At 43.3% G+C, this 27880-nt stretch overlaps 1 protein-coding gene across 1 annotated transcript; it reads left to right on the top strand.

Moving 5' to 3' along the window:
- Positions 1 to 121: 121 nt before the first annotated feature.
- Positions 122 to 26709, top strand: PHLPP2 (PH domain and leucine rich repeat protein phosphatase 2; the record flags this gene model as incomplete). The annotated part of the gene is made up of 19 exons (XM_079541389.1): positions 122 to 238; positions 596 to 837; positions 7031 to 7164; positions 7850 to 8040; positions 8460 to 8585; positions 9653 to 9807; positions 13381 to 13527; positions 14854 to 15084; positions 15936 to 16138; positions 16631 to 16691; positions 17422 to 17517; positions 20731 to 20886; positions 21641 to 21841; positions 21974 to 22136; positions 22506 to 22636; positions 23014 to 23124; positions 23564 to 23752; positions 23887 to 24118; positions 25570 to 26709. 19 exons carry the CDS (start codon positions 122 to 124, stop codon positions 26707 to 26709), a joined length of 4026 nt encoding a protein of 1341 aa, XP_079397515.1.
- Between the last annotated feature and the right edge of the window lie 1171 nt (positions 26710 to 27880).

The following is a 27880-nucleotide window of genomic DNA, read 5'->3' as shown; positions in this document are numbered from 1 at the left end:
GCGACTTCGCGCTGCCGCTGCGGCGCCGCTGCCGACGGAAGTTCCCGCGCTTCCGGGGCGGGGCGCGCGCGGAGCTGGGGCGGCAGCCGCCGCTGCCGGATGTTTCGCGGTCCGGCCGGCCATGGGGGAAGCCGGTCCGGGGCCCAAGGAGGCGCCGGAAGCCGAGGAGGATGAGGCGGCGGCGGTCGGAGCGCGGGGCGGGCGGGCCGGGCCTCGCGGCGTCGTCCGGGTGCTGAAGGTGAGGAGGGCGCCTGGGCCGAGCGGGGCCGTTCTGCGCCGCGTCTCCGCGCCGGCCCTTCCCGGCGGCTCGGCGCGGGGGGCGACCGCGGCAGTAACTGCGCGCCGCGTCTGGGCAGTGCCCGCCTCGACCTTGGCTGGGACCCTTCCGTGCCGGCTCCGTGCCCCCCGGGCGCGGTGGCTCCGACTCGTTCGTCGCGAATGGCCCCGAGGAGGCGCCCGGTGGCGCGGAGCGGCGGTCTCGCCGTGCCCCGCTCCGCTCCCCCGTGCCCCGCCGCTCCTGGGGCCTTCGCACAGCCCGACTGCGGGCGCCGCTGCCGAGACTGCCGCTGACGCTCCGGTTTTGGCCGTTTTGCAGAGAAACGCGAAGCGCAACGGAAGCAGGAGCTGTCCGAACAGGAGCCGGTTCGGTTCCCGTGAGAGGGACTGGCTGAGAGAGGATGTTGGACGAGGCTGCGTGTACGTTTATGGAGGAGATTCTGCTGCTGCTTTATCTGACCTGCGCTTGGTCCTCTGTACGGTGGATACCCCAGCGTCTGAGATCTGTGATGGGGAAGAGAGGAAAAACCTCTTCGTGCAGCTTCATGGAGACCTGGTCAGGTGAGGGCTGAGGTTTGCGTGGAGCTGGGTTTGCTTTAGTCGTGTAGCACTCTTCTGCATACCTACTCGCGTTGGTGTGCAGAGCAGATAGAGGCAGGAGGTGCCAGCTGGATGCAGCTTCCAGCCACCTAATGCATGAAAATGAAGTAGTTCTGAGCCTTTTGTACTTAGTCAAGGCATAGCTGGGAGGGTTTTGTGGCTGCTCCAACCAGAAATACAGCCTTGTTTTGTAAGTAAAGGTTATTCTTCATATGCTTCTTCATTGTATTCTGTTTTAGGGATGTTATAATCTTAAGAAAATCTAAACAATTGTGGAGCTGTAAGCAGTTTTCTCTGAGTCAGTAGTAGTTCAACAGTTATTTCACAGTATTTTTGTATTGGTAATTTTTTTTTGTGAGTTTCTGAGGTAAATAAAGATAAGCATAGGGTGTGGGTGTTGTATCACATGTGTTATGTCTGCAGTCAATTAAGGCTGAAAACAGACCTCAGATCAGAGTTTAAGGTGCATGGATTTTATGCTGAGTATATTATGGACTCCTCTAGCTTTACAAGCACCCATTAAGTCTGTGTAGCGATGCTTCTGGATTTCAAGTTTGATTATGAAGTTGTGGCTCCAGTTGCTAGGGAAAAGGGCATCACTGCGGTCTTTCTTCAGAAGCCTAAGCAACTGAAACATTATGAGCTGAACAGCAGCAATAGTTTCTTGTTAGTGAAATGTAAGTATTAAATTGTATGCATCTCAAGTTTAGAAGGACATAGTGTAGGTTTAATTGGGTTGAAGACAGGAGCACTAACGGGAAAGAGGTATGAAGAGTAGGATCGGGAAAGGGGGCCTACAAGAGAACTGGGAAGGGACAGGGAGAGTACTGGGAGGACACAGGGTAATGGCTTCAAATTGTTAGGAGGTAGCTTTAGATATCAGGAAGGAATTCTTTACTCAGAGGTTGGTGAAGCCTTGGCCTATGCTACCCAGAGAAGCTGTGGATGCTACCACATCCCTGGAGGTGCTTGAGGCCATGGATGGGGCCCTGGGCAACCTGGTCTGGGAAGATGTCCCAGCCATAGCAGGGGGGGGGGGTTGGAACTGGGTGATCTTTAAGGTAGTTTCCTTACCCTAATCCAACCATTTTGTGATTCTGTGACGTGGTTAAAAATGACAGTTGAAAGAAGTTATCCAGAACTTTTTGCTTTCCCTGACCTGGATTATAGGAACTACGATAGATTTATTATTTAAAAAAAAAAAAAAAAAAAAAAAAGGAGAATAGGTTAACACTTGTTTATGAAGGCAGCCTAATATCTCCACTTGTTGCTTGAAGTATTTATAAGACAACTGGCTTGTTGCTACTATAACAGAGAACAGATTTTCTAATGTTTAGACAAAAGAACAAGTCTTTACGTTTACTGCAGACATCAAAAAAAAAAAAAAAAAAAAAAAAGAAGAGGACCAGGTAAGTTTTGTAGGTGTGTTCAGACAGGGGAGCTTTGATTTTTTTTTTTTTTTTTTTTTTTTTTTTTTTTTTTTTTTTAGTTTTAGTTTTTGAAGTGACTTCTGTGTTTGAATTCTGAATTTCTCTTCTCGCACTATGAGAAGAGCCTGTCTTTCATTTGTGGCAGTCTTTGCAAAGATAGCAGATTTGTCCTGCAGCCCAGGTCCTGGAAGTGAATATTGTGTTGCGAACATTTACTTTACCTGCTTTAATGGGGGTTTGGACTCGATGAAATCTTGAGGTCTCTTCCAATCTTTGCAATTCTGTGATTTGCTCCTTAAACTCGTCTCCTGCTATGTTAGACTCTTAATCAAGTCTTCTATTGAATTTTATGGAGAGCTCTTGATTGCTGTGCATCTGTTGCCTTTGTAATTCTTGGGTTGTCTTTGCCACAGAATAAATTCATGAATCACCAGTGAGGGTGTTCTCAGTAGAATCATCTAGGCTAGAAAAGGCCTTTAAGATCATCAGGTCCAATCATCCACCTAACACTGCAAATCCACTGTTATACCACATTCCTAAGCACAGTATCTGCAAGTTTCTTAGATACCTGCGGGGATGGCATCTCCTCCACCTCCCCACGCAGCCTGTTCTGATGTCTGTCCATGAAAAAAATTCCTATTGGTATTGCTTTGGTATCCATCTCTGTTAGGAGTAGGAGGCAATCACAAGTAGTATCTGCTTCCGTTTCCCCAGGAAGGTGACAGAACGCTCAAGATATCCCCATGCCCTCTTGAGATAATAATTTCCTTGAAAAAAAGTTTACTGACTGCTTTAATAGTGAGTCTGTGACTACAAATTACTCAGTGAAGCATCTGATTGTATCTTACACTTGATATGTTTGTCTCTCAAAAAACTGAATTCCCTTCTAAATACTAGTGGGTGATTTTCTTTCTAAACCTGAACATGGCAAAAGTTGATTTGGTACCTGACTCAGAAGACTGGACGAACTGGTCGGTAGGTAGAAGAATAATAGAAAGCCTTTTAACTTTCAATACTGTTGGATTCCTGTGATATTTCTGCATTTCTCTTTGAAGTACGTATACTGGGAATCAGTTTCTGTCAGAACATTCTTTTCCCTGTGCAGCATTGCCTTGAGAATCTTTAAGTAATCCAGCTAGAGCTTTTCTTTCTGAACATCTCTTTCTTTTTAGAAACTGTACTTTATTGCAGAGGAGAAGATTAAATAAAAATAATTTCATTACTTTCTTTAGGATGCTCACACCTGACAACAAAACTTTGAACTAAGAAGATATGGAAATGTGATTGTTGCTCAGGAAGAAGAGCTGCAGCAGTCTGTGAAACTTGCTGATTTTTTGTGTGCTTCTCTTTCTGTTAATCCTTGCACCCTTCACTTAGTGGAGCAGCTTCTCTGATTTAGTGGAGGTGGCAGTACCTACTGTGTGATACTGGTGTGGATGCCATGGGCTGTTTGTGCCAGGTAGCAGCTGCTTTGCCTGCTGTGGTTTTCTCTGTGTGTGTTAGTACTCAGCATTTATTGCACTTCGTACAAGGTAAATTTTGTACATTTCTAATGTGATCACATGCCAGCTGAGGTTTCCACAGTGCACTGTGTTTTCTCAAAGGGAAAGTGTAATTCTCTACATCAAACTCCATCTACACCTGTCAGCTCTGATTATGCTAGCAGAGAAATTTGTTATAGAAATTGCCATTATGGCCCTTTGTTCCATACACAGGTTTTGGTTTTCCGTTTCCTGCTTTCAGACTACTTTTAGATTTTATTGGTAAATCACACTGCCCTTGATAAGAACTTGGACAGGCAGTCTTTCCAGTGACAACTCCAGAGTGTCCCCAGGGGCACACGATCAAGCGCTCTGCATCCTGATGTGAATACTATCAGAAGGCAACAAGCCCTTCTGCTCATTGCTTTATTGACAAAGCCCTTGGGACGTGTGAGTGTGATCAGGAGAGATCTGGGCTGTGCAGCGCTGTTTCCTTGGGCGCACCCCTCCTGTGCCTGGTACCAGAGAGCCTCTGTGGTGGGCAGGGAGGCGTCAGCCTTCCCACCAGGCCTTTGCTTGGATATGTCACTGAGCTGCACTTTGTCTCCTGAGGAGCGAGGCATTGCAGCCCAGGGACGCGCTGCTGCTGAACTGTAGGTTCTGCTGTGACCTCACATACTTCTGCCAGGTAACAAAACTGGAACAGCATCTGCATTTCTGCAGTCAACTTGAAGAATTCTGAAGGCGTAATTTTTTGGGAGGCTCTTGCCCTTCCAGCCACCAGCAACCAAAGCTAGGTGGTGCAGTAATGCAGCACACTCTTGTGATTTGTTTTCAGGTAGTTAGGTTTTTATGGAAAGAGAATGTTAGTCCAGGGATTAGGCTTGAATAGATACTACTACAAATGATCTTTTTGTACCTGGTCATTATTTTTTCACGTAAACTGAGAACCAAAAATAAGGGTGTTTCAGGGAGCACTGCAGTTTGATTTGAGTGGACAAGAATGAAAATACTAGTTTTTTCAAATTAACATTTAAAGTTCTGCAGCAGCACTGCAGCACTAATTCTTCCTGGTCTTAAAGATGCAAAGGATAAAAATAGAGTTAAATCTTATCTTGAGAAAGGGATAAGTGTGTCACGATAGAGTATTCTGCTGCTTCAAGAAGGTAAACCATACTACTGTACTATACAGTTTTCAGTACTGCAGAACTGTGATTTAATGAGAACGTATTGAGTATGTTTATTATCTGGATGATCACACTGTGGCCAGTGGCTCAATGTCCAAGAGCAGACCAGTGATGAGTGGCATTCCTCAGGGATCGGTGCTGGGCCTGGTGTTAATATCTTTGTAGCCGAAATGGACAGTGGGATTGAGTGCACCCTCAGCAAGTTTGCAGATGATACCAAGCTGAATGATGCAGCTGACCTGCCAGAGGGAAGGGATGCCATCCAGAGGGACCTGGATGGGCTTGAGAGGTGGGCCCACGCCGACCTCGTGGAGTCCAACAGGGCCAAGTGCAAGGTCCTGCATCTGGGTTGGGGCACTTTCAAGCAGAGATACAGGTTGGGCAGAGAATGGCTGGAGGGCAGCTCTGAGGAGAAGGATTTGAGAGTGTTGTTTGATGAGAGACTCAACGTGAGCTGGCAGTGTGTGCCTGCAGCCCAGAAGGCCAAAGGCCAACCACAGGAGAAGAGAAGGCTCTGAGGTGACCTTATAGCAGCCTTCCAGTACCTGAAGGGCCTACAGGAAAGCTGAGGAGGAACTTTTTATCAGGACAGGTTGCAACAGGATGAGGGGAGATAGTTTTAAACTGGAAGAGGATAGATTTAGACTAGGTGCTGGAAAGAAATTCTTGACCATGAGGGTGGTGAGACACAGGAACAGGTTGCACAGAGAGGTTGCGGTTGCCCTCTTCTTGGAAGCCCTCAAAGCCAGCCTGGATGGGGCTGTGAGCAGCCTGATCTAGCGGGAGATGTCCCTGCCAACAGCAGGGGGTTGAGACTAAATGATCTTTAAAAGTCTCTTCCAAACGAAACCATTCTGTGACTGTATGGTATTACTGTGCTTATTGAAAAGCACTTACCCTTTAACGAGTTAAGGTTCCTTCTGAATTTTGATGTGCAAGAATTACATTATTCAGTGCACGCTACTAAACACATCAATTCATTCAGCAACCAAAATGTAGTGTTTGAATATATTTTTTTTTAGTGATGTTTTTTTGTTTTGTTTTAGTGTAACAGCTAGCTTCAGATTATTTGAAATGTTTTTGGTTATTTGTTTGGGTTTTTTTTGTTAGTGATACTCAAGGATTTGTGGCTGCTTGGCCACAGGTCACATGCTGGAAAAGCCATTTTCTGTCAAGCACAAGGCTTTAGTAGCAGAAGTATTAATGTTTGCATGTAGTCACAGGAGACTCAGGCCAGGTGTTTGAAGATCCAGGCATGTCTCTCATATTTCTCTTGAATTCTGTTCTGAAGGCTATACAATACATCGGGGTTTGCTGTATTGGAAGTCTGCACTGTTTGGTGCAATCTGTTATTTATTCCAGTTTCTAATGGCTTGGCTGTTGTAGGTAACAGATACACAGATTTTTCATTTACAGTAACACATTGGAAAGCTCTTTTTAATGTTTTATGTTGTGTTCACTGCTGTTTCTGGGGAGAAAAAAAAAAAGTTGTGATAACTTAGGCCTCAGTTAAATATTTACAGAACTGCTTGGCTCTCTAAGTACGCCTCTGGATCCCCAAGAGAGGTCCTGAAAAAGGCTGAGAGCAACTTGTGTTTGGGCTGGCAGAAAAAGAGGCAGTGGGCACAAACTCAAAAGCAGAAATTTTTGAACATCAGGAAACTTTTGTTTGTTTGTTTAGAAATTTAAGTAGAGTTTTCCTAAATATTTAGGTCACTAAAAATAGGGGTTTCTTTTAAATTATTGGGAGTCTGATTTTTGTGCAGTATTTCTGATACTGTTTCTTGTCATTGTTTCCTCTTGATATTTTTCAAGTCACAAAAAGGAAACCATGGATTTCATGGCTTAAGTTTTTTCCTCTCCATTTCCCTTCTGCAATAAAGTTCTTCAGATGTTGCAGTTTTTAACTGATGCTTAACAAGCATAAAGACCCAGGGGTGTGTGTTTGCCAGACCTTTTTGAGAGCAGTGTGTTAGTATCCCTTGCGCTTCAGTTGCAATGAGCCATGTTTAATCTTTTTCAAGTTGTAAAACTGTTTTCTTGTGTGTTTTGCTAGGAGGCTGGAACCCACCGAAAAGCCCCTTCAGATGGTGTATGACTACTTGGCTGGGTTGGGTTTTGATGACCCTGTCAGAATGCAGGAGGAGGCAGCAAACTCTGACCTCAGCTGTATGATTCGCTTTTACAGCGGTAAGAATTTGTGTGCACGTATGCTGTTGCTGTACCCACAGTTTTAAATATCTGATGGAGCTCAGGTGAAGCACAAGTCATTGGCTTCATAGATGGCTAAATCATACACATAATATCAGAAAGCATTTCTTGAAATAAAGAGTTTTCAGAATCATAGGAAAAGCAGTTTTGTAGTTCTCTTGACCATTTTTGTGGCTTGGAGAGAAGACAGCTCGATGGAGAACATGCAATTGCTCTGCTTAATGTTATGACAAATGTCTTAGAAGTCCAAACGAGATGAGAAACATACTGCAGTACAGTCTAGATAAAGCATTTCACACAGCCTCCCTGAAGATAACAGTAAGTTTGTAATTGCTTTTCTACCGCATCCAAAGGACAGACGCTCAGCAAGTGCGTAGGTTTGCCACAGTCTGTAATTACTTGAAAATTAAAAATGCTCTACATGGCAACTGTGGTAACACTTTAGTGAAAGTCATACAGTGGTTGCTTGTCAGACACTTCTGCCCCAGGTACATCTCTTGTTTTCTGCATGAGATTTTTGTTTTATGTGCTACTATATGTTTTGTCTTAATGTATTGCTTGCAGTAACTGCTATTGCGTGTTACAGCTGTGCTGCTATTTGTGCTTGTACCTGAAAATAAGGAATAAATGGAGAGTAAGCACTCATGTTCCTTTTTTTCTTCAGAAAAGCCTTGCCAGATGGAACAGTTAGATCGCATCCTGCTCTCTGGAATCTATAATGTACGCAAAGGGAAGACTCAGTTGCACAAATGGGCAGAACGCTTAGTAATTCTCTGTGGTACCTGTCTCATTGTGTCCTCTGTTAAAGATAGCCACGCAGGGAAGATGCATATCTTGCCTCTTGTTGGAGGGAAGGTAAGACTTTTTTTTAAAGCTTCCTGTAACGTAGAAAGGAAGAAGGGGGTTACAGTGATGGGTATTATCCACACAGGGTTCATCCAGGCTGTATCAGCAGGTGCAGGGAGAATTGCATGATCCTTTCCTACTACTAGGTAGTCTTAAGGCTAATAAAATGCTTGCAGAGGCACTTGCTTCTGTTTTCACAGTGTTAGCCAGCGTGACTAGGCATCCTGGAGATGATTACTTAAAGGATCTACTTCAGCAGAAAGATGTTAAGAAGGTTTTACTACATTGCATTTGTCTCAAATAACCTTATATCAGAGTTTTGTTTGAAATATAGCGTTACTGGTTGTAATATTTCAGGCTAGATTTCGGATCCATTGTAATTGCTGGAATTTAGGTAGACTCTTTTGTTTTCATTCCTCCCGTTGCAGGTTGAAGAAATGAAACGTCGGCAGTACACACTTGCTTTCACATCTGTTGGAGCACAAGCCCAAACATACCACGTCTCCTTCGAAACACTGGCAGAGTGCCAGCGGTGGCACCGACAGGCATCCACGGTGAGGCACTGGGGACTGCAGCAGTTGGGGTGGTGGGTACCAAGGGAATGAAGGGATCTGTTGTACAGGCCGGGTCTGCAGGCAGAGGTTTAAACTGTGATGCTGGAGAAAGTACCTGGGATGCTTTCCAGCTTTCTTCAGTTCTCATATGCTTGAGATTACAGAAGCTTTCTTTGAGCTTTCTCCTGGGGCTCTGGCTGTACAGCAGTGTTGAGTAGCAGTTCTGCGTTCTTTTCACCCCTGCTGCACCTAGTGAGGGTAGTTAATCACAGCTCATTAGAACAAACCCCAGGGACTGGCTGGCTCTGCAGCCATAGAGATCTGTTAATTGCTTCTACTACCACACCCGTATTACCTGTGGCCTAGACTTACTTGGGGCTACCTTGATAGGGTTGAGTTAAGTAAAGCAAGAGATCGTAGGTCAGCGAGGTAAGTGTAGTTTGTTCAGAGCTGCTTCCTTATTCCAGATTAAAGTACAATTAGCTGGTGATAGCTCAACACTGAACTACTCTTTGACCTCAAAGATATACCATGAAATATGGTACAAGTTGAAGTTGGTCGTAAACTCTTAAATGAAACAAGTAAGACCTTGAGACAGTGTATTTAATTAAAGGAGACCTGATGTTTGCAGAGACTGTGAAATGTTGCAAAACCATGTGAAGCTTTTTTCATTTTTAATATTTCTGATATTATACCCTGAACAAGCAAACAAAAGAAAGTCAGAGTAATAGGTAGGCCAAAGAAAGGTTCTGTAGACCATAAAGAGCAGAACCGCAATGTCAGCTGCTTCATTTTGCTGTTTACATCTTTGGAAGGCAGTCAGACTGCTTTCTCAGCGGTTTCCTTATCCACAGATACAGTTTTTTAGTTGTCTTGTCATGGAGTAGCAAGTGCCATAAACTCAAACTCCCTGGACTTGGTTTCCTGCTTGAACTCTACCTATGTTTGGAGGGTATATGGGGATTCTTCCATTTCGTGGATTATTTACTGCGTACAGTCTTTGGTTTTCCATTGAACTTCCATATAAGAATTGTTGCACAGCTGCAACTCTTGCTCCTTCCTTTCAGGTTGTGTCTATGCGACTTAACATGGTTGATCTTTCATGCTACAGTCTGGAGGAAGTACCTGAGCATCTCTTCTACAGTCAAGACATCACCTACCTCAACCTACGACACAATTTTATGAGATCAAGCGGAGCAGGCAGTCTTGGCTCTCTTTGCAGGTACGCAAAGAATTTTTATTTATTTATTTACTTTTCGAGTTCTGGATGCGAGCATCCAGGGCTGAAGAGAAGGGAGTGTACTGCCTGTTGTTGTGGGACGGTAAAAGATTGATCTTAAGCGAACTCTAACAAATGAGGGAACTAGGAAGCAAGACTGAGCAGTGCAGGCAGGTATAAGCTTCCAGCAATTTACAGTATTTGTGAATTTCTTTTTACAAATTATTTATGCTAAGTTTTGCCTGAGGTGAGCCTTGTGGAGTGGTATTCTATTTCTACTGGTAAGAAATGAAAAACTAATAAACTGCTTGATAAATAGAGAGCATTTAGGGATACAAAATAAAGGTGAGGAAAAGCATAATGCTGCTGTTGCTGGTAAGAGTTTGTGGAAGATCTGTAAGATCCAACTTCAGTTCTGATTGTTAAAGTGCATTTGGAATTGGCAGAGGGCCTGCGATGCTCCAGTTTTTGTTTGGCAACTTGAAATAGACTCTTAAGAGAGTGGGCAACGTGTAATGGCATGGAAGTGTATTGTAATTGTGTAAGTGAAAGAGTATTACTAAATTGGCTTTAAATGAATTCTGGAGAAACTCAATTCAGAGGAAGATTAGTTTGTTGACGTCTATATACTGCCCATTTTAAAAAAGATTTAAGGGAGTCGCTGAATGAATTTCTAAAACCATTAGGAAGCCTGTAGTAATACTGTCAAATGGTGCTGCTTGGATCCCGTTGTGCTTTAGGGGAAATATATTTGGAGAAACTTGGCAGAGCTGCAGGTCTGATTTTTTTTTTTTTTTTTTTTTTTTTTAATTTTTAAAATATTATTTTGAATCTCTAAATGCCTGTTACTAGGATATTTCATTTTTCTTCCTACAGAGTAGGAAGAAGTATCCATGAGTAAGAAAAAAGTTGCTTGTTTATGGGAATTCTTTGCAATTTCTTTGAGAACCAAGAAGAGTCCAATTTTGTTTTAATTCTGAGCTTGCTTAAGTATACTCAATATATTGTAATGCATTGTTACTGGAAAAGCTGTTGAAAATAATTCTCGCTTTTGTTTTCTATTTCTCCAAGTACATTGGATGATGTTAAAAACAGAGCTAGAACTTTTTTTATAAAATGTAGCATTGTTAGTTCACAGGATCAGCAAAGGGGCTTGACCTTGCATGTAAGTCAACAATAGATTTTGTATGTTAGAAACCCAGTTCTCCCTGGCATTGACTCTTGTCAGGTGATAGAGCTGAAATCTACAAACAAACAAAAGCAATATATGGACTATTTCTGTCCCCAGACTGGCTCCTGTTTGGGCTGTTGTAAAAGAGGCTAGATCCCATTGTGACTTTGTTGCTGTGTTTCAGTATCTCTTTGTTGTTATCTCAGTATGCTCTGCGAGAGCGCAAACCAGAACTGAGGAGCCATAATAAAAGGAAAACATGACTGCAGTAAATGAAATTATTGATTCTTATGCTGCTGTAGGGGGGGGAAAAAAAAAAAAAAAAAAAGGAACCAGTGAACACGATTTCAGGATTCTTACCACCTAAATAACTCATGTATACAGCTTGAATGAGAGGTTAGCAATCCATTCCTCTGTCTCTTACTGGTGAAGAATGTTGGTGAAAAGGAGAAGTAGGAAGCTTTGAAAATTTTATGCCCCCCTTTGCGTTTGCTTTGATATCACTGCGGGAGGATGAATTCTAAAACCTGGCTAAGATGTTGCATTTAATGCCTTACCTCTTAAGGGCAATTTCTCACCAGTCTGCTTATCTCAGAAAAAAGAGCTGCTTAATTTTAGGAACAGGTACCATGTAAAAAGCTATCATTGAATTCCTGAGAAAGCAGTTCCAGTATTTGCTGATTCCAAAACCTGAGAACTGCTCTAGATCTCTTAAGATGGAACCAATTTGTATGAAAGGTAGCAAAGGTAAGAACTGGGAGAAGGAATATCTGCCTGCTGTAATTGAAGATCAGGTTCGAAATCATCTAAGGAAACTGTGATTTAACGAGAACGTATTGAGTATGTTTATTATCTGGATGATCACACTGTGGCCAGTGGCTCAATGTCCAAGAGCAGACCAGTGATGAGTGGCATTCCTCAGGGATCGGTGCTGGGCCTGGTGTTAATATCTTTGTAGCCGAAATGGACAGTGGGATTGAGTGCACCCTCAGCAAGTTTGCAGATGATACCAAGCTGAATGATGCAGCTGACCTGCCAGAGGGAAGGGATGCCATCCAGAGGGACCTGGATGGGCTTGAGAGGTGGGCCCACGCCGACCTCGTGGAGTCCAACAGGGCCAAGTGCAAGGTCCTGCATCTGGGTTGGGGCACTTTCAAGCAGAGATACAGGTTGGGCAGAGAATGGCTGGAGGGCAGCTCTGAGGAGAAGGATTTGAGAGTGTTGTTTGATGAGAGACTCAACGTGAGCTGGCAGTGTGTGCCTGCAGCCCAGAAGGCCAACCATATCCTGGGTTGCATCAAGAGAAGTGTGACCAGCAGGTTGAGGGAGGTGATTCCACCCCTCTGCTCAGTTCTTATGAGACCCCACCTGGAGCATTGCGTCCAGTTCTGGAGCCCCCAGCACAAGAAGGAAGGTGAATTAAACTTGTTTTATTTAATTATATGAAAACACTTCAAAATAAAAAGTGAAAATGGAAGGATCCTTAAAGGTCATTTAGCTCCAACCTTGCCTCAGCAAAAAGTACATTATGAACGAGGTATGTGTTTCTCTTTCAACAATGTGGTAGATTTGCAGTTGTCTTGGAAGAGTACATTATAAATTTCCTAAACGAATTCTTTTTTGATGGATTATGTTTGGGATGGCAAGGTTGTTACTCAAGGAAAACTGCTTTTGTTTTCCTTAGAAAGAGGGAGGATCTCTTTGAGGGGAATTTCTTGCATATTGCCCCAGCCTGTGCTCAGTTTCTTTCATGAATTTGGACCTGGCAGTTACAGGAGGGCAACACCTTGTTAAGCACAAGTGTGGGACTGTAGTGATTGTGAGAGCCGCCCCAGTACTTGCACACAGCTGTGCTCATGGTATGTCTGCCAAGCATGTGGCACTTCAGTGTGGAAATCCTTTCAAGGACCTCTGGGTGCTGATCCTGAGGCTGCTCAGTGCGGAGTCGGCACTTCTTTGCCATTCCATTTCACAGGTCTGCCAGGCCTTCTGTTGTACTTCCCTTAAATGGGTATTCCTCTCTTTTAATCCATTCTTAGAGTCATTCCAGTTAATGTATTATTATGCAACTTCAAAATTTAGAGTGTTACTCCAAATAATTATTGGAAGGTAAATTTTTTGAACTGAGAGCTTTCTTTTAGTTAATCATAGTCACTCAGAGAGAGTCCGTCAGGGATCAGGTTTAAAGGTTCTTGTCTGTTTCTGCAGTAAAAGCGTGGTATTTGATCACTCTCAGCATTACCACTGAGATATGAAATATCAGTGGCTTAAAATAGTATTTGTGTAAAAACTGCCGTAACGATTCAGCTGACCATATCATTGTGTACAAAGGCTTCAAAAGCCTTTGTGATTGTTTGCTTTGAGACTATGGATATTTGATAATTAACTGAAATTCTTGCCTCTAGGTTTTCTCAGTTGAAGAGCTTGAATCTGTCTCATAACAGACTGGGGGAATTTCCTGTATCGCTGTGTGAGATCTCTACTCTGACCGAACTCAACATGTCCTGTAATGGACTTCATCACTTGCCAACCCAGATTGGCAAGCTGCTGAAGTGAGTGCTTTTTTCTTTTCTTTTTTTTCCTGTGGTTATAAACCTTGGTGTTTTGGTGTAGCACAGCTGATGTAAAGGGGCCAATTACAGAAGTTTAAGTGCTCATCAACCTGTTAGTTCCAGAGACTGAGTGCTAGTTTTGACTTGGGTGGAAGGCTGAGACCCAAGAGGTACAGAAAAGTTTGTTTTTCTTTCAAAGTTAAGATGTTTACATGGTTGTCATTTGAAAAGTCACTGGTATATAGCAAGTCATCACTTGTGACTTCCTGTCTATTCTATTAGTATTTTAAAATAGCTGGGGTAAGCCAGATTTGTAACAATGGCTAATGGATTTTGCCTGTGTGGAGTGGCCTAGGAAGACACATTAGTTACTGTGTCTTGAATCATAGGTGCTACCTTGCCAAACTAGAATAGACTTGAAGGCTTCTAAGCCTATGAATATATTTCCGTTGAAGCTTTTTCTGCTCTCTGTGGGGTTAGTTCTTTGTGGGTTTGTCTTTGTTGTGGGGTGACTTATGATTTCTTGATGTGCATCACATCTCTTGAGTCCTCATCCTTTATAGGGACGCATCATATTCTCAGAGTGCTTTTCTATCACTCTTGAGAAAGTTCTTTGTTAGAACATGGTCATAAGAAAAGGATTGCACTTTAGAGATTGGAGTCTCAAAAGCTATGCAAATTTCAAAACAATTTTGCTACCCTGGAAAATACTCCTCTCTAAATGGCTGGAAATGTGTATAAGAAATGTGTTAACATAGCTTTAGGGTGGTAGGAGTTGTGATTTAGCTGTGCTGTAGGTGCAGTTGCTGTAAATGAGTGCTGTAATAGTGATATTAAACTGCAGTGGTGGTGTGATGAAGATGTCCATGACTTAATGTTTCTGTTGTTACTGTGGGATGGGCAATCATGTAGGCCTGTTCTGTTACAGCATGCTAAATGGGTTCTTCTTAATTTGTAGAAAACAAATGATTATGTAAATATCCTTTGTTTACAAAGCAAGTGGAGATTTGTATTTTGCTTAAAATAACTTTTGAATTTTGGCACAATCAGAAGTTTGCCTCCTTTATAATTTAGGAATTATTTGCCACTGTGTACACACAGTTCCGTGACTATAAAATATCAATGATAAAAGCACTCCAGTAACTTTATGTATACAATAATAAAGTTAACTGTTAGGTACCATTAAAAAATAACCACACACCACTCACTGAAAACATGAAATGTGACAGTCACTATTCTTCACTGAGTTACTTAGTGTATTTTTTCTTTTTTGTTGTTGTTTTTTTGTTGATTGGTTGGTTTTTGTTTTGGCTTTCACTTCTGTAGTCTCCAAAGCTTCTGGCTTGATGGGAATTTCCTCACGTCCTTACCAGAAGAGCTTGGAAGTCTACAGCAGCTCAGCTGTCTTGGACTTTCCTTCAATAACTTCTGTGAGCTGCCAGCGATTTGTGAGAAGCTCACAGTTTTAGACAAAATAGCCATGGCAGGGAACTTGCTAGAGAACCTGGACCTTACAGTGCTGAACCGCATGAGTCACATCAAAAGCGTGGACCTGAGGTAAGAGTAAACGTGTGTGTGTGCATCTGTATCCATGTAGGGGTGTGTGTGTGTACATGTGTATCTATTTAGGAGTGAGTGTGTGTAGGTACACGTACACAAAAGAAACGGAACGTCACTTTCTATTTACAGTAGAGAACTGTGTGTATTATAGTACATTTTCCCATGTTGGTTTTTTTTCCCACTTAGTGATTCTTTTTACTTCAAGGGAGTTCTATTTCTGAGGATGTGCAGGATTTGTTTAGAGAAACAAGGTCAGCTAAGCAGTGCACGAAACTACTGAATGATAGAATTGTTTTGGTTGGAAGAGACCATGAAGATCACCTAGTTTCCAATTCCCTGTTGTGGGAATTTGAGAATGTCACTTAGTACTCTGAGTTCCTCTTTTAATATTGTTATTGTGAGCTCAGTAGCTCTTTGATCTCTCTTAGCCTTCTGTTGCTTTTTTTCCTCTCTAGAGGTATGTTCCAGATCCTCCAGGTTGCCAGTTGCAGAGTTCTCAGAAAGGGACAAAGAATTTTTTGTCTGTAACAAGGCAGTGTATTATCTATTCTCTGCATTTGCATGTTCTCAGTGTTAAGAAAGCATCCGTTGATCTGACTCGAAATTTATAGACTGTGGTCTTCAGAATTTCTTGAACACTGGGAAGTGAGTAGAACTGCTTCACCTAGCCATGCGGACAGGAACTGTTTTTTTTCATGCTTAGAGACTGAAATCCATCGTTGCTGCTCATACACCTCGCTGTACTTGGAAGAAAGCCTGTGCTGGAGCTCTTCCTTTCTCTTTTCTTACTCATGTACGGTGTTCAGTGTTCTGATTTCTGACTCTACCTCTCATTTCTGAGTGTTTAGGCTGAACAACCTGAAGAGAGCAGCAGCTGACACTCTGGAGGGGAACAATTCTGTGATTTACATGGATTTGCGAGACAATCAACTGACATATCTGGATGTGAGCTCATTGGGTAGCCTGGAGCAGCTGCACTGCGAGCGGAATAAGCTGAAAGAGTTGACACTGAGTGGCTTCTCCCTTCGGGCTCTGTATGCCAACAACAACTGTACGTGTCCTTATGTTCTACATATGCCTTCTTCCTTCAAGCCCTGGGAACAAAGGAAACAACATCTCCTCTCACAAAAAACGCTAATGTTTACTGATATTACTGAGAGCATAGGTGATGGGGCTTCTGAGGTCTACTCATAGGGATCGTATTATGGATATATGCACACAGGCTGTGTAACAGCAAGAGAGTATAGTGCTGAGTTGCCAACCAAGGTATTTGCCTTCCAGTGAGAATTGTTTGGGACTCCACACACAGGAGTACTGTTCTCCTTTATTCTGGTGTTTGTGTGGCAGACAGAGCTGGACAGCGAGAAGCTGTGCTGATACATGATAGATGTATGAAGTTTGAACTCTGTCTTAGAAAAGATGAGTAGAAACATTGTGTCTGCAGAGTAAAGACTATCAGTGTCACTTACTAGCTAGTCTGTGTGCTGCTTTGCTGTTTTCCTTCTGAGCTCTGCAGTAATATTTATTTGCTTTATTTCATCAGGTCTCACATCTGTCAGTGTTTATCCGGTTCCTGGTCAACTGACATGTCTAGAACTTGCCCAGTAAGTGACTATACACCACAGAATATAAAGCAAATATCTGAACAATTTTGGTATTTTCTGCAGACATTTCCTGGAACTGTTATGCTTTTGAAAGAGTTGAGAGCAATTGAGAAAAGGCATTTCATCTTCATAGTAGAACTGGAAAGCCCAGTACTGAAGAATGATGAAATTGTTGCAGATCAGAAGCTCCTCTGAACTGTTTTCACCTATCTAGGTGATTGGCTGTCCTTCAGCTGTAGGCTATAATCAGCAAGACAGACCAAATAAGGACCACTGAACCTGCAAGAACTTACTAGGCTGAATGGTGAGAATGTGCAGGGCAAATATTTAGACTGTGTGCTGGTGATCATGACTGCTGTCTTCATTTCCTATGTCTGCCCTATAGTAACAGGATTGTCAGACCAGTAAAATAGGGAATCTGATCACCTGCCACCTCAGTTTGGATTTGAAGCATGTTAGCTGGGTAGCATAAGGTGGCTGATTCTGCTATATTGGTGCTTGAAAGAAAACAAAAGTATGATCATCAGAGCCTTGCAACAGTAATTCCTACCAATCATATTGCATTATGCAGCTAGTCAAGAGATAAATGCCGTGTGAGTAGCTCAGATACTGTGGTGCATTTTTTGCCTATTATTTTTCATTTAGCTGTCAGCAGTGCAGTGCACTGTTCAGACAGGGCATATGCCTTATCAGGTGTTGGTATCTAGCTTTTTCCCCTTGCTCTTCTCAGCAATCAGCTGCAGTGTGTTCCAGATTGGGCCTGTGAAGCAAAGAAACTGGAAATTTTGGATATGAGCTACAACCTCCTTGTGGAGCTCCCATCAAGGTCAGCAGACTATTTTATTGTACATATCTGAACATCCTTTTATGGGGAGCTGAGTGGAAAAAGAGAAGCAGTGCTATTCCTCTTTATTCCTTGTTGTGCAGATAGAGAATCTACTTAACTTTTCTGTGAAGTTTCCAAAGTACTTTGCATTCATGTGTTGAAAGAACTGACTTGCAAATTTTGATTAACAAAGACCAAATAGTTCTATCCTTTGCCAGAAGTTTGCACCTGAAGTAAAACACACTGCTATGAATTAACTTTGTGTTACAGTAGCATCTGTGAAGCTCAACTTACAGATGAAGCCCTAACATACCTTATATCACTCCAGAGTTTTCACTAGTTAAATAAGAAGATATCCCAGAGATACTATGTAGTTTATAGCAAAGGCAGCTTTCACAAACATCATAAGCCAACTCCTTTCTGCCTGCTCCCATTTCAGCTTCTGCAGCAAAGTAGTAACTGGGAGCCAAGAACGAATATGATTTTGTAGTATTTTGTTTATTTTATTGTTTTGTATTTATAGTGACTTCTTCGAGGTACAAGGGATATTGTGGGGAGAACCAAAGCCCAGATGTTCTTGGCTGAACACGTGTTTAGTAGAGTGTGGTTGTAATGAATGAGAGTGTCTTTGTCAGCTATGTTGAAATGTGAATGCGATGCTAGATTACAGCGAAGAAATGCAAACGGTTGAAGTAGTTAAAGCAGCAGGCATAGGAAATGTTCTTAGCAATGACGCTCTAGTGGTTGTAAGAGACAAGACTACGTGCATCAAAGACAAGAGAACGTATAAATTTACCTTTACTGATGGATGATAGAACCGTGGAATGGTTTGGATTAGATGGAACCTTAGAGATAATCCAGTGCTACCACACTTCCGTGACATGGTAGGAGACATCGCCCACTAGATCAGGTTGGCCAAAGCTCTATCCAGCCTCACCTTGAGCACTTCCAGGAATACTGAATTCACATATCTGGACAGCCTGTTCCAGTCTCACCGCTCTTGTAGTGAAGAATTTCTTCCTAGTATGTAACCTAAAACTACCCTCTTTTAGTTTAACAGTTACCACTTGTCCTGTCGCTACAATCCCTGATGGAGTCTTTCCCCATCTTTTCTGTTGGCTCCTGTAAATACTGGAAGGCCTGTGTAAGGTCTCCCTGGAGCCTTCTCTTCTGCATACTGAACAACCCCAACTCTCTCAGCCTGCCTTCATAGGAGAATGCGCCAGTCCCTGGTGATTTTGATAGGATCAAGTGTTGGGTCCTCACAACAACCCCTCAGGCAGCCCTACAGGCTTGGGGAGAAGCGGCTGGAAGGCTGCCTGATGGAAAGGGACCTTGGTGTACTGATGGACAGTTGGCTGAGTATGAGCCAGCCATGTGCCCAGGTGGCCAAGAAGGCCAATGGCATCCTGGCTTGTGTCAGGAATGGTGTGGTGAGCAGGACTAGAGAAGTAATCCTGACCTGTACTCAGCATTGATGAGGCCTCACCTTGAGTACAGTGTTCGGTTCTGGGCACCTCAGTACAAAAAGGACATTGAGGTGCTGGAGCAGGTCCAACGAAGGGCAGCAAGGTTTGTGAAGGGCTTGAAGAATATGCTCTATGAGGAGAGACTGAAGGAACTGGGGCTGTTTAATCTGTGGAAAAGGAGGCTGAGGGGCGACCTTGCTGCTCTCTTCCAATACCTGAAAGGTGCTTACAGTGAGGGTCTCTTCTCACTGGTGACAGGTAACAGGATGGGGGAAATGGCCTTAAGTTGCACCAGGGTAAGTTTAAGTCAGATATTAGGAAACACTTCTCTACATAAAGGGTTGGAATTGGTTGAAGGCACTAGAATAGGCTGCCCAGGAAGGTGGTTGAGTCACCATCCATGAATGTGTTCAAAAACCATTTGGATGTGGTGCTCAGTGACATGATTTAGAGGAGGGTTGTTCAAGTTAGGGTAGTCTGGTTAGTTGCGTTTGGACTCTATGATCTTTAAGGTCTTTTCCAACCTGTGGAAGTGATTCTATGATTCTATGGCCCTCCTTTGGACCTGCGCTAATAGGTGCTGCTCCTTCCCGTGTTGTATAAAAAAGATCACATTTGAAGTGTGGTACACATAACGAATATGTGGAAATCAGACTCAAAATACATATTTTTAAAAATTCAAATATTTTTAGAGATTTTCAAGTGCTGGAATTTACTGTGTCCACTGGGGATTTCTTCCCTGTGTGTCTGCCATCAACACTGTAGGTATATCTTGTTTCAAGTTACAACTTCACTAACATGGACTTTGAGCTATCAGGGTTATCCAGCAGATTAAAGCATAAAAAAAGCCTTGCACAACAGGTTATAGATCACCATAAAGTTGTCTTTTAATCATCTGAAAATAGAACTGCACCAAAGTGGTGTCAATCAGTGTGAACGGAGAAGCCAGATCTGGATGAGTCAGCTTGAGTGTGGGAATTGGTGTATTTACATTTGAATAGCTTTTTGCCCAATGTAGTTAGCTGCGTTGTAATTTGACTAGGTGAGCTTCAGAGGTCTCTTCCAACCCAAACCATTCTATGAAATCAGAAAGCAGCTGAATTCATTGACCTATGTGGAGCAGTGCACTAATGCAGCTTTGGCATTTAATGCTTCAAAGCTGTTCTGTACAGGACTATCAGGTTGTAATTCCAAGTTATCACCTCCCTGAAAAAGGCAGGGTAGTTCTAGGCTGCATCCAATTGTGTTCAGAGTGCCCCTTCTGAAAACATCAGTTATTAGTTAATGGGGATCGAGGCCTTTTCAATAAGCACTACAATTCTGAAAAATGTAACAGCATCAGAAATATTACAGAAGTGCTAAGTAGTGTATTAAAGTTCTGAATCTAAGCTGGCACAGGGGAAGCGCTTCTTTCTGCCTACAAGTTTAAAGAGGCATTTAAACCTATACTTTGTGGCTTTCATCTCTTCTTTGTCTATCTGAAAGAATGCTGGGTATGTGCGCACACAGACTCGAGTCTATCTGCAGTAGCACAAAGGGAAGTGCAGATACACTTCTGAGCATAGAGTGACTGAAGCATCTTACCACATTTTTCTGCTTTGTCATTGTTTGTATTTTATGGATTGGCGTACTTCAATTTTTCTCTGCTGTACAGTCAAATATGTGATTAAACATTCCCTTTTCCCATTCTGCGGATGGGGAAGAAGACTGAACCAAGCTGAACTAGCATACCCTCTCTTTCTAGGATCCTCAGCAGCTTGAGCCTTCGGAAACTGACAGTGGGGCACAATAATCTTCAGAGCCTTCCACCTCTTCTAGAGCACATTCCAATGGAGGTGCTGGACCTTCAACACAACCTGTTGACTAAACTCCCCGAGATGCTCTTTATAAAGGCTCTGAAGTGAGTGACAGTATCATGGGTATTCTGTGTTAGCCTTTGAAGCTGTGAAGGCTAGTAGAGATATTTGCGTGACTTTCCTTGTGAGGTGCTGTGGGCTTTATTGGCATTTGCATGAAAGATTATGATGAGGTAACTCAGGTCCTATGAGAAATCACCCAGTTGGTGTGAGAGAATCAGTCCATGTTAATATTTAATTACAGGAAAATAGATATGTGCCTAACCTAACAGCCAGCCATGGTATTAACTTCAGTTGCAACTGCTTCTAAGGTCACATTACTGCTTGGCAAGTTTTGTCTTTAGAACAAATTTATTAATTTGGGAGCAAAGAAAAGCTGTACAGATTTTCAGATGTTACTGCAGAAATATAACAGGTCTCAGAAAAACAGCAACAGAGACCCGTGCTGTTGGTCTATTCAGACTTGAGTCAACCCTTCTTAAAAGACTCAGAGTAAAAGTTTGTGTAGTCTTCTTCCACCTTTATTACCCACTTCCTCCATCTATTTTACAGCACCCAGTGTTTACTGTAAAACTGCATCTGCAGTGACATGTAGCTAATGGTCATTTGTGGACTCAGAAATCTTAACTTGATTACGGATGTTACGCTGTTGTCTGACCTGCCTGCCTACTGCTCTTTCTCCATCTGCATAGGCAATTTTATAGCTGTATAGCTACTTTTCCTGCTGTTAGTGGAGTGGTTTAGATGAAGTGGTTTTTTTTGTTTTGTTTTGTTTTGTTTTGTATTTGCTGTGGTTAGTCTCAGGTGCCTGAATGCATCTGCAAATAGCCTGGAGTCCTTGCCCTCTGCATGTACAGGGGAGGAGAGTCTGAGCATGCTGCAGCTGCTTTACTTGACCAATAACAACCTCACAGATCAATGCATCCCTGTCTTGGTGGGACACCCGAACCTACGGATCCTGCATCTGGCAAACAACAACCTTCAGGCTTTCCCTGCAAGGTAAGCACATGACTTTTGGTCTCATACCAATGAATTAGAAATTAGAAATGTCTCTGTGGATGCTGTATCTGCAGGTCCAGAAAGTGATAAATTCTGGCCTCTAAGACACAATATTCTATTGTTCCCTTTCAGCAAACTCAGTAAGCTAGAACACTTGGAAGAGCTGAATCTGAGTGGCAACAAACTGAAAACAATTCCCACAACCGTGGCAAACTGCAAGCTACTTCATACGCTTATTGCACACTCTAATGACATCAGCATCTTTCCAGAGATCCTGCATTTACCTCATATACAGGTATTCTTACCTAAAAGGTAATGAGATATCAGGAGGAAGCTTGGGTAGGAGAATTAAAAGTAACTGCTAAAAGAGCAACTGAAGATCTCAATGTTTTGTGCAGTCAGCTCATGAAGAGGGCACAAAAAACACGTACAAGATCTGTTGCCTTTTTTAACTGACTGAAGATGGCTCAATTCTCGTTCATCGTCACTGCCTGTGACCTTGGCTCATAGGTCGTCATCATTTTCATGAGCTGTTTGTGGGATACAATTGGTAGTGGGATCATCTGATGTTAGCACAGAGCACTGGAATACTTGGTAACTGATCACATGAAAAAACAGAGAATATGTTCTTTGCCATCATGCTTTTTTTTTTTTTCTACTTCAGATTGTGGACTTGAGTTGCAATGAATTAAATGAAATCCTAATCCCTGAGGCACTGCCAGCTACTTTGCAAGAGCTAGACCTGACTGGAAATGCAAACCTGGTGCTAGAACACAAGACACTGGATATCTTCAGGTGAGAGTCATGGAGTTGCAAAGCCAGTAGTGACAGGTATGGGAAAGGGGAAGTCTTCCAGGAGAGGAAATGGGATAGCAATGTATATTACACAACATTGTGTAATTTTAGTGTGCCCTGCCTCAGGCAGCTGAAGCTTTCTATCCTGTAGTAAGGGAAAGGGCTGGGTTCAAATCATCAGGGCAAAAAACTTCTCAAATGGAAGTTCTCCCAGCTGTGTCTGGCGTGTTTATTCTGACATCTTCAGAATGCCAAGACTTTAAATTCCTCTCTTTGCTGCTGTCCAAAATTCTGGAGTGGACATGGCCCTTTGGAACAAGCTGTTCACCATGGCGTCTAGGAGAGAAGAATTAATTTTTTTTCTTCTCTCTCCATAGTCACATTACCACACTGAAGATTGATGCTAAGCCCTCCCTCACAGCAGACTCAGCTCTCACTTCTACTTTTTGGAGTCATGGAGTAGCTGAGATGGCAGGGCAAAGAAATAAGTGAGTATCATGGTCTGCTGAACCCTGACACTTTGTCTCTGAGGTGCTAGGTGAAGTGCATTGCTAAGCATCCAAGCAGACATGTTTTGCTGAGTAGCTCATCCATTCTAATCTCTCTGTATTTCTTGCTTAGTGTCAGCGTTGCTTACCCTCATTTGTCATGCCTATCTTAGGACCCTTGGGCAAGGCTTTCCACTCTAGCAGATGCTTTTGCTATTGCATGCATACTACATCCGTTTTTCTCTTAGTGTGATCAAAGAGAATTCAGGCGTTCCAGTAATAAACAACAGCTGAACGTGTTGTGGGGTGGTGGATGTCAAGGCAGTGGCTTTGTTGCTTTGTGAGAACAGTACTCGTGGCAAGATACTGGTGGCTGTGGTTTTGGAGACCATACAGTCCTCTGAGGCAGACTAATTTTGCCTGTATGCTTTTCTAACAGGCTGTGTGTGTCGTCCCTGGCACTGGGGAGCTTTGCAGAAGGAATGGAGGCTGTGTATGGCATGTTTGATGGTGACAAGAACGAGGAGCTGCCACGCCTGCTGCAGTGCACTATGGCTGATGTGCTCCTGGAGGAGGTTCAGCAGTCAGACACACTGTTCATGTCCAACACCTTCTTGGTCTCTCACAGGTATGACTGTGAGCAAGCTGGTCCTGGTTTGGACCTGTATAGGTGCATCAGATAATGTGCTAGGTGGGGTGAGGCAGCCCTCCGAAATACCTGTAGTGAAGTCTGGAGCCTTCCTATATCTTCTCCTTCAACAGGAAGCTGGGCATGGCTGGGCAGAAGCTGGGTTCCTCTGCTGTCCTTTGCTATATTCATCATGATACGGCTGATCCAGCGAGCACCTTTTCTCTGACTGTGGCCAATGTGGGAACATGCCAAGCTGTTCTGTGCCGAAGTGGAAAACCGCTGCTCCTCTCCAAAGTCTTCAGTCTTGAGCAGTGTACTGAAGAGGCCAAGAGAATCAAGGAGCAAAAAGCAATTATAACAGAGGTTGGTTTGGAGCCCCCTCACTTCAATTTCCACCCTCTAGTAAAAGCTTGTTTCAAGTACTTGCCATTCTGAGCTTCACTGTCTGCATAACACTGCAGGAAAGAGGGTGGTGTGAAGGCCTTCAGACGACTTATCCATTGCTTCATGCTCTGTTTCTCTTGCTCATTAGCTGTTCAGAATTGCATGTTCCTTAAATACCCATCATAGCCTGAAAATTACAGGTACAGAATGCCATGGATGAGGGGGGAGAAAAAAGAAAACATATCTGGAAATAAATGGGGATGTGGAGGTTGGTACGTAATACTGTTCATGACATAAGTAAGTGTGGAGAAGATCCACTGAGGAACAGAACGGGGCCTGAGAAATCATCTTCTCTCAAAACTCAAAGTATCTGATCTATCCTATGTCATGAAAACCATGACTCACGTATCTTTCTTTGGATGTCTTCCGTGTTTTACTCACTGAAGGTGTTATTCCCATTAGAGAGTGATTTTGTGCCTGGTGTGCATAGACAGTAAGCACACAGTCAAAATTCACGTGAACGTCTCTGTTTTAATTCTGCACAGAATTAAGTGTTTGACAGTCTTCTGTAAAGCAAGCATAAAGTAAAAGCATTGTTATTTATGCATAGCTGTTTACAAAACTATTTATCATTATAGTTTCTAATTAGTTACTCTATTTCATCTTTGCTGAACATGTGTATGATGGAGCTAGAAGATTCTAGGTTTGAGAAGGAGTAGCTGCAATCTCATTACTATCTTGTTAATTATATATTGATAGTCCTTACTGAGCCTAAAGGTTACTTATAGGGCACTTTCCCTTTCTCTTCTGTTGACACCAGCTCATGGTCACATTTAATGTATCTGTGGTCAAATTGTTTCTCTTTTCATTAGTTTTTTACGTATCTGTGATCTGTTGTTCATACTTTCTTGTTCTTGGTGGACCATCTATGGGATTAGTGCCTGTTGAGCCATATGAAAGTGGATATCAGGTAGCTACAGGTGGAAGTTTTACACAAAAAAAAAAAGCTGAGGTGTTCAGTGTTTTTTATGCAAAAACATTGGAGGATTCTCCAGGAACCATTTTAAAGGTTAACTTTCTAAAAACTAGGAAGAGGGAAGTTCAAAAGAACTGGAAAATACGTAGTCGGTGAAGAACTGAGAAATCAGTGCCATCTGTATTGGCTTTATGCACTGCGAGTCTTTAAAAAGGTTAGAGGCTCTCTGCTGGAAGGGATTCTGACAGGGATAACCTGTCCATGTGTTCTGTTACACTCTGTAGCACTTAGACTGAATCCTGGACCTGGATCCCTTTCTCCTATACTGTAGCTGATGTTACCTGTGTACTGGCATTTCTCAAGGCTCCAAAGTAGTTCACGGGCAGGTTGAGAGTGCTTTCCAAATGATTTAATACCAGATCTAATTGTACTGCTTTGTTTCTCTTGTCTGCAGGACAATAAGGTAAATGGCGTGACTTGCTGTACTCGGATGCTAGGCTGCACATACTTGCACCCTTGGATCCTGCCCAAGCCACATGTCAGTTCCATTCCACTGACTGTACAAGATGAGCTGCTGCTTCTAGGGAACAAGGCACTGTGGGAACACCTTTCTTACACGGAGGCTGTCTCAGCTGTGCGCCATCTACATGACCCTCTAGCTGCTGCAAAGAAACTTTGCACATTAGCCCAAAGCTACGGTTGCCAGGACAATGTAGGTGCAGTGGTGGTGTATCTGAACATCAGTGAGGACAACTGCACCTGTGAGATGCATGGTCTCTCTTTACCAGGCCCTGGGGGATTTAGTTCCACCACTGCCAAGACAGCAACGCCTTCCTCTAGCAGCGGAATCGCTTCAGAGTTCGGTAGTGAACTGTCTGCTTCTGAGGTTAGCAGTGAGGTGGGCTCTACTGCTTCAGATGAACACAATGCTGTTGGTCTTGATGGCAGTTTGCTACCACGACAAGAGCGACGTTGCAGCCTACATCCTCTGCTCCCCTCAAGCATCTTTCAGCGCCAACCTTCCAGTGCCACCTTCTCCAGTAACCAGTCTGACAATGGCCTGGATAGTGACGATGAGCAGCCTGTGGAAGGTGTGATGTCAAATGGCAGTAAAGTGGAGGTAGAGGTGGACATCCACTGCTGTAAAGGCAAGGGTCTGGAGTTTGAACCTCTTGCTTTAGAGTACAGCTCCTCTGCTGCAGGGGTAGAGGATGACTCTGGACTTGTCCTCATCATTCAGAGACAGAACAGCATAAACAGCATAGCTGCACATGGAGGGGTCAAGGAAAAGAGTGAACTGCAGAAATCTCCTTCCACGTGCTGTCTCTATGGAAAGAAGCTTTCCAATGGCTCCATAGTGCCCTTGGAGGAGAGCCTTAACCTCATTGAAGTAGCTACAGAGGCACCCAAGAAGAAGACAGGTTATTTTGCTGCTCCATCTCAGATGGAGCCAGAGGATCAATTTGTGGTGCCACCTGATCTGGAGGAGGAAGTGAAAGAACAAATGAAGCAGCACCAGGAGAATGAAGCAGATGAGGAGCAGAAAGAAGAGCCTGCAGTGGCTCTGACAGAGGAGTTTGACACAGCTTTGTAATCCTACAAGTACTACTCCCACTTTGTCTGTCCCAGGAAGCTCTATCGTGCAAGGGCTGTCATGCCCCTAAGGGGACCTGGGCTCTGCAAGGCATACAGGCATCTGTTGCTTCCTTAATCAAGCGGAGAAAAAACTGGGAGTGCTACGGTCTGGGCTGTCTACTTTTTGCTGTAGTCTGTTCTATGAGTGCCCAGATGAGCTGTGTTCTGTTCAGAACTGTCTGGAAATTATGCAAGCACTAGAAAGAAGGCAGGTATTCCAGTGCCTCCCTCTTACTCCTTAAAGCCTGAGGTTCTGCCAGCTCTGCAGGCAAGGGGCTGGTGTATTGCGGGAGGGGGAAAGGGAAGGCTGTTGAGGGGCCAATATGCAGTGTTTGGAGTCTGAATATTTCTGACACAGGCCCTCCTGGCGATTCCTGATTTCATTGTTTCTTGAAAGAATACAGCCAGTTGGAATGAAGCTGACCCAAGAATGGTTTCCTACATGAATTGCAAGCACTTTTATTGATTGCACTTAAGCTGTTCTCTTCCCCTTCAGCACAGCACTTTATTATTAGGGCCAGGGGAGAGAGCACTCCAGTACCCTGTCCACAAAGCAGGTGGGAGGGAGTGGGGAAGCTGATTTTCCCAGTAAGTATTGTTAGGGCTTTTGAGGATTCAGGGTACAGATGTTCTGATGAGCACTGGTGCAGGGTAGAGTGAGAATTATAATGGGATCAGCCTATGCAGGATGAGAAAACTCAGCTGGATTATAAGTGGGTGTTTACTGCTGCATTTTATATGGAACATGGGAAGGATCAGCTCTGGACTTAGTGGCTGAGAAACATATAGAGCTACTGCTTCTGGCTGCAGATCACAGACCCAGCTCAGCACCTTGTCAACCTTTGTCACGTGTGCCTCATAGTAGAGGCTTCCTGTATCCAGAAGAGGTGACATGAGACCATGAGTTGCTGCTGGTTTCAGTCTAAGAGGAAATTGAGGTGTAAGTGGTACATTGCCCTAAGGCTAGCAAGCAGTTGGGCTGCTCTTTGTATGCTGAGGAAGCTTTCAGTACTCTTTTCCACCAACATTAACTGCATTGTCAGCCATGACAGTCTTTGCTTGCATCTGTAAATAGGAGTCATGGTCCAAATCCAGAGCAACCTGTATTTTGTGATGTGTGCCAAATTTGG

The sequence above is a fragment of the Tetrao urogallus genome, assembly GCF_951394365.1.
Source record: "Tetrao urogallus genome assembly, chromosome: 12".
In the NCBI taxonomy this organism is placed as follows: Eukaryota; Metazoa; Chordata; class Aves; order Galliformes; family Phasianidae; genus Tetrao; species Tetrao urogallus.
The sequence above is the reverse complement of the archived record's forward strand: the minus strand, read 5'-3'. Positions and strand labels throughout refer to the sequence as shown.